At 42.2% G+C, this 11,463-nt stretch overlaps 1 protein-coding gene across 1 annotated transcript in view; it reads left to right on the top strand.

The window, feature by feature from the left end:
- The window catches only part of LOC111162478 (adhesion G protein-coupled receptor E3), a 46,970-nt gene extending 41,550 nt beyond the window's left edge, over positions 1–5,420 (top strand). The window contains 3 exon segments of the mRNA XM_022526927.1: positions 923–1,091; positions 2,381–2,477; positions 5,027–5,420. Of these exon segments, the coding sequence (XP_022382635.1) occupies positions 923–1,091; positions 2,381–2,477; positions 5,027–5,070 (310 nt within the window). The 3' untranslated portion in view covers positions 5,071–5,420.
- Positions 5,421–11,463: the final 6,043 nt, after the last annotated feature.

An 11,463-nucleotide genomic window follows, 5' to 3' on the forward strand; every position in this document is an offset into this window, starting at 1 on the left:
TCTAGCTCTAAAATGAAGAAGAGGAGAATGGGGGAAAAAATAGCAATTTCTGCCAAATAACACAAGATGCAATAGGTTTGGGAAGGATTTTGATTAAAATATATTTTGTATGATATTATTTCATGATATTTTGAACGATGAGGACTTTTTCATTTTGCAGCATTAGTTTTATGTGAACATGTAATTTGTTGTTATTTCATTGTAATCACAAAAATAGTGTATTTGTTAAACATTTTTTAAAGGTTTTTAAAATATATTAAGTAAAATCTGAAAGTGGTTAACTCCCCCCTTTCTTTGCTATTTCCACTTCTCAGGGAAGCCAGACGTAACAAACTGTATGATATGTACAATATTTTCCCCAGACCTTTTTCTGGGCTGTGAATTTTCGGTAGAACAGACGGGCATGCACCCAATAGTGTCACACTACACAAATTGCTCTCCAACTAGCTTTTCTCACTTATGTATTATTATATATTTTAATCAGGGATATATAGAGACATAAGTAAGATGACCTTATATCTGAGTCTGCCTGGGACAGTCAGGCCTGTTGTCCCATTGTAATTGTTAATTAGCACCACATCTGCCTCAAAAGCCTCCCTGTCTATCTATAAATGATATGATGAGAGAGATGAAGAGCATCCAGTTTTAGAATTTTGTTCTACATACTTTCCTAAATGCTTTTCCTATGTTAAAATCCCACTTAGTCTTGGCAACAACCCTGTGAAATAAGGTTGTTATAAAGATGAGGGAACTGAGTTACAGAAAGCTCAAGTAACTTGCCCAAGGTCACAAGCCAGTTAGTTCTGCCTTGGGTTTAAACCCAGCCAGTTCAGCTCCAGAATCCTCACCATCGACGACTACATGATAGGGTATCCGTGGCCATTATTAGCTTTTTCACATCATTGTGTATGACGCTGCTCAGGATGCTGACACTGAAAGCGACAGCTCAGCTCTTCATCCTGGGCTGCACCTGGTTCCTGGGCGTCCTGCAGGTGGGTCCAGCTGCCCACGTCATGGCTTACCTCTTCACCATCATCAACAGCCTGCAGGGCGTCTTCATCTTCCTGGTCTACTGCCTCCTCAGCCAGCAGGTAAACAATGACCCCTTTTGTTATTGTCATAAAGTTAAGAACTATTTGGAGGTATGTGCTTTAAGGAACATTTAAATCTATGTTCTCTAAATTTTCATAGGAGCTCTGAGCCATATGTAAACACTCTCCAATCTTCTCTCCTCTAAGCTGTTCTTGATTGTAAGATACATCAATTTACTGACAGTTTTCAGAAAGTAAATAATTGCTACATCAAGGAAATATGTTTTTCTTCAGCTTTCCCACTTGTAATAGTCAGCTATTGCTGGGTAACAAACGACCTCAAAAAAAATCTCAGGACCCAAAACACAGATATTTACTTTTCTCATACTCAAGTCTGAAGGTTGATTGAGGTTCAGCTGATCTTGTCTGGGTTCAGCTTGGCTCGCCCCCAGAACACAGATCATGTTCAGATTTGCTCCTTGTGACTCATCCTGAGGCTTGGCAGAAAGGGAGCAGCAACCTAGGCAATGTTCTCCTCATGACAATAGCTGAATCACAAGAAAACAAGCCCTACAAGGCAAGGCCATTTCAAGCCTGTGGTCCTGCTTACATCACTTCCACTGATACTCATCAGGAAAGTCACATGTCTAAACCCAAAGTCAAGGGAAAAGAACCTTCCACCCACCATGAGGGCGTAATACTATGACAGAGGAGTGAGTAATTGAAATCCATAATGAAATGAAATCCATAATCTGCCACACCACTTAAATACATGAATTTAAACACATTTCCATGTGACAGTATTTTCTCCATACTAATATGTTTTAATAGCTCTATGATGGCATTACATAATAAGTTAACTTTTCCAACATGTTATTATGCACATTTTCAAGCATCCAAAAAGTTAAAAAAATTATGCAGTGAACACATATATCCCAATCACTGTGATTACCTTTGTGCTATATTTATATTATCACATTGTCTATCCATATATCCATTCTTCTATCCACTCTCCACTGCTAAGTCCCTGATAAACACTATTCTATTTTCTGACTCAACCAGTTTGACTATTATAGGGATCTCATATATGTGGAATCAGACAGGGTTTGTCCTTTTGTGCCTGGCTTCTCTCACTCAGCATGATGTCTTCAAGGTTCATCCATGTTGTAGACCGTGTCGGAATTTCCTTCCTTTCTAAGGCTCCATAAATAATATTCCTTTTTACATATATACCCCATGTTGTAGGGAAAGGTTTTTTTAATAATGTCTTTATTCTCTTCCTGACTCACTGGTTTTTCTCTTCACCGATGTTAACAAAAATGATTCCAGTATTTTCTTTGATCTTCCAGGTCCGAAAGTGGTTTGGAGAGATCACGAAATCTAAATCTGAGTCTGAGGCTTATACACTTTCCACCAAGTTTGGCGCTGACTCAAAACCCAGTGAAGTAAGAGGGCTTGTGACTTACTCTAATGCTTCTCCCCACAACACCCCAAATCCCCTCTCCCTGTCTTAGTATGAGCTCCCTTACCCAGAGGGAATGGCAAAGAGCTCTTCCTGATGATCTGACTTGCATTCCCCATTCTCACTGTATTGTTCCTCAGTGACTCTTCCCTGATTACTGATAGTGTTTAAGCTAGCTTGTGTATATATTTTTGTAATACAAAGGAACAGGGGAAGACATATCACCAGCACCACTACCATCTAAAGTAGAATCTTCTGTGGGGGAGACGTACAATCTCTGACATAGCACAGGGGTCATCATCCTCCGAAATCCTGCTATCCCGTAGAGAGGTGAATATAAGCCCAGTGGGGTTGGTAGATACCATAGAAAAGAGAGGGACCCCACCCCAGCTGTTTACATAATTATAAGGGAGGAGTACATGGAATAATGGAACCTTCCTGGGAAAGGAAATGGTCCTGTTAGAAAGAAGACCTCTGTGGAACTCAATGGCTGGTATCCATCCATTCTTCCATTGATTTAACTTGGGCTCAATGCACTACCTTGTACCTCTCTACAGTGGTCCTTTATTTATCTTTTTGGAAAAATGAGAACATATCCTTCTTTAAGAAGGCATGCCCCTAGATGAGCAAGTTGGGCTCCAAAACTCATAATCCATAAAAATTTTCCAGTCTCATTTGTATACTCCCATGTGTACACCCACTACATCTGCAAGCCAAGGAGTCTTAGAATGTGTTGTTTTTAAAATGAACAAAATTGAGAAATTTCCAACATATTGTCTTCTACTTTTCTTGTGCTAGTATGTGATATTCTCAGCACTGGAAATACTGAGTCACTAAAAACTTATCTATCCCTATTTGGAGGACAGAAAGGAGAATTCATTCTAAATCTTTCAAAAAGGACCAAAAGGAAAACAGAACCAGGAATAAAAGGCTTAGGGCATGTCAAGCAATCAGAAAAAAAATTTATAAATATAAGGTTTAATCATTCCCAATAAGAGTAAAATTGTAAAAGGTGCTGGCTGTTGACTATGACCTTTGAAAGGCATCTCAGATAATCCAAAATAATTCCCAAAGCTTCCAGCACTCAGGAACTGGAGATTTTTTATTATCATTACTTAACATTGTGGAAGTTGAATAAGATGCTTGTATCTTTGAAAGGGGAATATATATATTAATTAACTGTAAGAAATACATTCACTTTAATTTTTTTATATTTGTATCTGATTTTTTTATTATGTTCAGTTAGCCACTGTGTAGTACATCATTAGTTTTTGATGCAGTTCAATGATTCATTAGTTTGATATAACGCTCACTTTAATTAAAAGAATTTCTTAAGCTTTTATTTTTCTAGGCACAGGATATGATTAAAAAGCTTAAAAAAAATCCTTTCACTCTCTATGAACAAATTTGCCCTTGGTATAAATTTCTAGCTCTGTTCCCTGGAAACTTGCTAACCTTGAAAGGCCAGTTGTGTAACCAGGCAATATTGTTTGTGGAAAAAGTCATGTTTGACTGGGCAGGGAGTTCTGTGAATGAACCATAAATAGTAGGAGGGGAATGATAGCTTTGGACTGTCTGCATACAATGACTCATTCCTCAACCAGGCCAAGAACTTCTACCTTCATGAGTTGCTGTAGGAGGTACTGATTTTCTTGTGGGACTTGGGGCTTTTAAACCAAGCTGTAACGTGTGGGTGGTAAAAACTATATTTGTTGAGTCCTACAATGCATCAAGATACTGTAGTAGGCAACGGACCTACAAAAGGAACAAGACCAACACAGTCTCTGCCTTCACGGGACTTTCTTCATAGACAAAAACCAACTTAAATTCTAGAGCAGGATACTGTGCCTGAAATTTAAAAAAAAGAATTCTTCATCTGGGATTTTTGAGAAGTCCTCCCATATAAGCTGCAGAAGTCCACGCCTGACCTAGGATTCCAAAATGCTAGATCGTGTCATCCTTGAATGCTGGATGGAGCTTTTGTCACTAGGGACTTACTAACAAGCTCTGAACAAGCCATAATTTTTTTTTATTTTGACCAGTTTTTGACCAGTCTGATCCAGTTCAGATGCCATGTTAACCCTCCAAATGACCCCAAGATCATTACCATCTAATTGTAAAAACAAAAAACACACCCACCAGCAACAGGACAGACCCCATTGTGCTCATTTAAGAGAAGAACAGAGGTGGCACTCTGATTCCTAGAAACCTCTTCCCCCTCCCTTGAAGCTCCCCACCCTGATCAGCTTGCTTACCAGTCTCTTAATTACCCAAACCCTATAAAATTCTAACAATGACCTAACTGGGGAAAAGGTGCCTTTAGAACGTAAGCTCCCCCCCTGCTGTTCTCTGGCCATTGAATAAATCACCTGCTTGCCATCAAATACTGTTTTTGTTGTTTGGCTATTTGGTGAATGGTATTGAGTCGGCAAAGAACCTACCCCTTCGGTAACATTCTTCCTCTTTTGTTGGTGGTTGTGGTTTGTTTTGTTTCATCCTTACATCTACCTTTAATCTAAACACCTTCTGTGGACGGATGTTTTTCCAGAGCAAGTGAAGAGAAAATATTCAGACTAGAACATTCAATTCCACGTGGAAAGTCACACCCCAGGATCTGATTGGCATGGTGAGGAATAAAGCTGAAGAAGTCAAGGGAAATCATTATGGAAGTCATCCTTGGAGCGGAAAGGTTTAGCCTTTACTTCCTGAAATGTTGGGCTCTCAATTAATGTGTGTTTCATTGGATTTCTCTTCACTATCATGTGTTCAGCCAATTCTTATCCCTGGATGCCCAAATGATGGGCAAATACTCCCTTGATGTTTTGTACACAAGGAGGCCCCTTCCAACGCCTTTCCTCGCATTCTTACACTCACTCATCCTGACCTTGCTCTTTAAACTGATCCAGTCCTGGGCGCCTGGGTGGCTCAGTGATTAAAGCCTCTGCCTTCGGCTCAGGTCATGATCCCAGGGTCCTGGGATCGAGTCCCACATCGGGCTCTCTGCTTGGCCGGGAGCCTGCCGCCTCCTCTCTCTCTCTCTCTCTCTCTCTCTCTACCTGCCTCTCTGCCTACTTGTTATCTGTCTGTGAAATAAACAAATAAAAATCTAAAAAATAATAATAATAAATAAAAAATAAACTCATCCAGTCCTTCAGACCATCAGTTTCACCTAAACCATCAGATTTATCTCCTTTCTTATACAGGCTAAATCTCATGATCAACCATGTCAAATGATTTTCTCCCATAGTTTCAACACCTTGCTCCCTCATTCTGATTCCATAACTACCTGGAAACACCTCAATCCAGAAACAATCCAACAATGGCAGGACTGCAGATTGTCTGCTCAGCAGTCTCCACCAAACATATGCTCCTTATTAACAGAACCATCATTGTTTGCAGACTTGGGACAGCAATATGCTTGGACACGGGGGCCAGATGAGATTGGTTAAGTCCGATTATTCTCAGCTAGAAGTGATCCCCCCACTAGGGACATCTGACAATGTCTGGAGACATTTTTTGTTGTCACGACTAGAGAAAGGTGGGGAAGGCTACTAGCATCTATATAGTAAAGGCCAGGGATGATGCTAAACATCCTACAAGGCACAAGACAGCCCCTACACACACAACAAAGGATTATCAATCCCTAAACGTCAGTAGTGCTGAGGTCGAGAAACCCTAGCCCAAACTAACCACAGAGACTCTATTCCTGTTTCCTAGAAATTGTTGTAGGATGAGTGCATTTGGACCAACTCTAGATTATGAGATATAAGAAATACCTACTGGAAAATACTTTTTCTCCTTGATAAAAACAAAAACAAATCAAGTAGAGCCTGCTCATGACTTCCTGTTTGGGGCTGTTACACAATAATATGCTTGGAGAGAAGGTACCATGTAAATACTGAGGATGGAAGAGTGAAAAGATGAAAATAATCTGGGCTTTTTTTTTTAATAATCTGGGCTTTTATGACATTGTTGAGCTGCTGAATCAAACCTTGGACTTCCTCCTCCTATCTGAGACAAATAAGTCCTTATTTTTAAGCCCCTTTGGGTCAGGTAATGGTACTTGCAGTCCAAAGCATCCTTCTTTATGAACAAACCACATCTCTTAACCACTTCTCCATCAGGGCAGTGAGATCCCAGACTCACTCATCTTGGAGTTATTATAAATACATGCTTTCTGATCTAAACAAGACTTTCCATGCTACCTGGAACTTGCTGTTCTTATCCCTAGTCAACTTCCCCTCATGGAAGGTTACAGTTTTTCACTTCCTCCCTCAATCCGCATCACCTTTCCCTTTACGTGAGGCAGAAGACCTTGTCTCTTACTTCACAGAGATAATAAACACCAGCTGATGGAAACTACCTCAGCTTCCTAATATTCTTTACAAATATCCACATCCATACCCACCCTTGCTTCCTTTCCTCGTCAATGCCCATACTCCTCTCTTCCATTCTTCTATGACAGCAAAGGAGTCTCTCCTCTTGTTTAAGGTTAATCCTTCCATCTATACTTTGCTCATCCCCTCCTGCCTGTTTGGGGACATTTCGCCACTGGTACCTCCTCTCTCTGTCTTGAGTCTTCCCCTTCTCTGATGTCCTCTCTCCTGGTCCTCCCAGTGGTATTTAAATATGCTAAAAAGAGATCAGGGAACTTTTTCTGCAAAAGGCCAAATAACAGATATCTTTGACTTTTCAGAGTATATATGTGTGTGAGTGCCCCTTAGAAATATAACAACCATTTCTAGCTCACTGGCCATACAAAAACAGGCTGCACTCAGGATTTGATGCCACCCCCCAACCAAGCTATAGTTTGTTGGCTCCTGTACTAAAGAAAGAGAAACAATAGATGTTTCTCAAATGGCCACTTGTACATTTCTCAATTCCTCTCTACCCCCTACACTAACATATCTACTTCTTTGAAGCAAAAGTCTTCTGGGACCAATGACAGCTGGGTAAGAATGAGGGTCGTATCTCTGGGGGGTCCACAAAGGAAAATCTGGGGTGGAAATGTCTCCGCCATGCACCAGGTGGAGAGTCCCAAGATAAGCTGAAGAGTTCTCTAGGCTGAAGATCAGACACCAATCATTCCAGGAAGAGTCTGGCGCACAGGGGTCCATGGACCTCCTGGGATAGACCAGCAGCAATCCCGTGTGTGTGTGTGTGTGTGTGTGTGTGTGTGTGTGTGTGTGTGTGTCTCCCCATGTGTGAGTGATCCCTCTTGTCTGCAAGAGGAATCCTTCTCCCAAATCTAGAAGGGAGCAAGGAGGTGCCAAGGAGATGGAGAATCCATCTCCTTCCATCACTTGGGAAGCCGCCCCTGCTTAGAGTTCTCAACCCCCAGGTCTGAGCCCCAAGAAGAAATGACAACATTGAAGGGTCTTAGCAAGTGGGAAAAGGATGGACCAATGTAACTGACACCCATCAAACAGAGCTGCTGGAGTAGGTAGACAACTTAAAACAAGAATAATTCCAATAAGAATTGAACACAATAAGATAAGAACATAAGGAGATTTGAGTACAGCACCAAAACGCTTTATGGAACTAAATAAAAATGGTATAATTAAAAGGGAAATTTTTCTGGATGAATTAAAGAAGAGTGTGGTCACTGTCAGGAGCCTCATTAGTGGCTTAGAAGACCACATTTGCTTCTCTCGAAGCAAATAGCAAAATGCCAAAAGATGAAAATTAGGAAGGAAAAAAAAGTTTGTCTGAGAGTCCCAGGAGATCTGACATGAGAATAATTGGGGGTTGGGAAGAGTAGGAGGCAGGCATTCTAGTTCCTTCTACCCAAAAAATCCTCCCTGCTGCAATTACCTCTCTTTCTCCCTTTCTCTTTCTCTCTCTCTCCCTCTCCCTCTCCCTTTCTCTTCACAGAGAAATTCTAAAATTCTAAAAAAGTTGTTTATGCTCTGCTGTCCCCACTTCCTCCCACCCCCTCACTGCTCAGCTACTATGGTCTCATTTCTGGCTCCAACACACCCAGGAATGGCTCACCGTCCCAAATGCGTCCTCAGTGTTAAGGGTGGAGGTTTCTCAATCTCTTCTAACTTGACATTTGGGTCACAGTTGACTCCACTTGTCCTCTTTATTTTATAATCAAGTATTTTTTCCAGGTTTTTTTTTTTCTAGGTTTTTTTTTCCAGATTTATTGGCACCTCCTTGCTTCCCAATCTCCTCGCTCCCCATTTTAATTAACAGATAAAAGTTGTACAATATGATGATTTGATCTGCATATGCATGATCCCCTTTTCTTCTGGAAGCTTTCTCTTCTTTTGGTTTTCCTGGGATTGCATTATCCTATAAGGGTGGTCAACTCATCCCAGTCTGCCCAGCACTTGCCATCTTTAACACTGAGAGTCCCATGTCCCAGGAACCCCTCCATCCCAGGCAAACCAGAACCACATCACAAGCCTGTCCTCTCCTGTTCCAGAGTGTCTCAATTTGGGTTCCCCCAAGAGCAAACACTGAGACAAGGATTCAAGTGTAAGTAGTTTATTTTGGAGATAACCCCAGGAAACACCAGCAGGAGGGTGAAGAAGTGAGTCAGGGAAAGAAAGGCAGCCAGTATAAGATGTGTTCAAAGATTTGTTATTGAGCAGGCTACCATAGTAGGCAATGAAAGTTCAATCCTGGGGGGGGGGGCCTCTGGGTAAGCACAGGGGATACACCTCACTCATCTCATCTGAGGGAGCTGGGGGATGTGTACACAGAGTCCAGGCTGTGGTTGAGAGCTCTTCCAGAAAGCATTTCCCTGCTGGCACTTCTCACTTGCCATGTGCCAGACCAGGAGGACTCTGGTGGCAAATGCTGGCCATTAGAAGTTGCTGAAAATGTGAGGATCAAGGATCTAAGTACGCCATGACCACCACATCTGCTGTACACAAGATTCCATTCTTGAACTTCAGCAAGAGTTCACGAACCACCTAAGTCTAAACGCCTTCAGGAGCACCCGGCCGGCTTAGTCGGCAGAGCACGTGACTCCGGATCCCAGAGCTGTGGCTTTGAACCCCACACTGGGTATAGAGATGACTTAAAAATAAAAAAAAAATCGGGGCACCTGGGTAGCTCAGTGGGTTAAGGCCTCTGCCTTCGGCTCAGGTCATGATCTCAGGGTCCTGGGATCAAGCCCCGAACCGGGCTCTCTGCTCAGCGGGGAGCCTACTTCCCCCTCTCTCTCTGCCTGCCTCTCTGCCTACTTGTGATCTCTCTCTCTGTCAAATAAATAAAAATAAAATCTTTTAAAAAATTAAAAATTTTAAAACTTAATAAATAAATAAATGTATGGGGGTGCCTGGATGACTCAGTAGGTTAACTATCTGAACCTTCATTTCAGCTCAGGTCAGGAACGCAAGGTCCTGGGATTGAGACCTGTGTTGGGCTCCAAGTTAAACAGGGAGTCAGCTTGAGGTCTCTCTCACTCCCTCCGCCCCGTCCCCCTGCTTGCTTGTATACTTTCTCTCTGTCTCTCTAAATAAATAAATCTTTTTTAAAAAATTTAAATAAGTAGGGACACCTGAGTGGTTCAGTCGTTAAGCATCTGCCTTTGGCTCAGATCACGATCCCAGGGTTCTGGGATTGAGTCGGGCAGCAGGCTCCTTGCTCAGCGGGGAGCCTGCTTCCGTCTCTGCCTGCTATTCTCCCTGCTTGTGTTCGCTCTCTTGTTCTCTCTCTCTCTCTCTTTGACATATAAATAAATAAAATCTTTTTTAAATTATTAAATAAATAAATGTGTTCATAAGCATTTTTTCTTCTTCAGTTCTAGGTAATAATAACTCCATCTTTCCTGTTGATTAAGTTGAAAACTTTGGGGTAATTCTCTTTTTTTTTTTTTAACATTTTTATTTATTTGACAGACAGAGATCACAGGTAGGCAGAGAGAGGGGAAGGGAAGCAGGCTCCCTGCTAAGCAGAGAGCCTGATGCAGGGCTCCATCCCAGAACCCTGGGATCATGACCTGAGCTGAAAGGCAGAGGCTTTAACCCCTGAGCCACCCAGGCGCCCCTGGGGTAATTCTTTTTTCCTCTCTTTCACACCCCGTTATCTGATCCATCCACAAACCCCATTAGCTTTATCTTCAAATAGATTAAATTTCTTCCTAGCTGGTCCCTTTCCTCTCTCACCTGCATTATCATAATCGTCCCAGGAGAGCCACACAGATTATTATCAGTAGACCCAGAACTCCATTCCTAGTCTCCTACCTCAGCCCAGGATGTCTGTTCCACCACACCACACTTGTCCCTTCCCATAAGTGCCAGCCAAGATAAGAGCTACAAGATTGGAGTCTCAGGAATAATTCAGGTTTACAGACAGTCCCTTGAATGGTGGCAGATGGTGCAGAAAGAGATCAAGTATTGTAGGCACAGACTGAGTCCATATAACAGCTCTGCAATGTATTCACTAAATGATAATGGGCAAGCCTCAGTTTCCCCAGCTATAAAATGGGGTTGGTAATTGTTCCAACCTCACAGAGTCATTGTGACGATTCAGTGGGAGCTGTTGTGTCTATCTAGCGCACCATACATGCTTGATAAACTGTGGTTTTTGTTATTTTTATCTACCAAGAATGCCCAACCTTTGCTCTCCTGGACCCAAAGTGGTTAAGGGGACCTCCTTCACACATATCTCTCTACCCAAAATTAGACAATCATGAGAGATGTGGAAGGGAGATAGGTTTGAGCCAGCTCCACTGTGGAACGCCCCCAGCATGACTCAAAGATGTGACCACAGCCCCATTTCCCCATTTCTCAACACACTGGGGGAAGATGAAATTTCCTCTTCTGAGATGCAGAAACTTCCCCTGACCCAGATAAACAGTCACTTAGACCAATAGCCCCCTTGGGTAGAGGGTTTAGAACAGGATGCCCACCCACTCTGCAGTCTGTAGTCTACTTGAGGAGGCTAGTTTCAGTACTGGTGAGTTGGGGCAGGTGTGGAGGTGGGAGGAGACAAGTAGAGATGGAACAGGAAATG

Source organism: Enhydra lutris, unplaced genomic scaffold, assembly GCF_002288905.1.
Source record: "Enhydra lutris kenyoni isolate GAN:26980312 unplaced genomic scaffold, ASM228890v2 scaffoldscaffold92, whole genome shotgun sequence".
Lineage (NCBI taxonomy): Eukaryota > Metazoa > Chordata > Mammalia > Carnivora > Mustelidae > Enhydra > Enhydra lutris.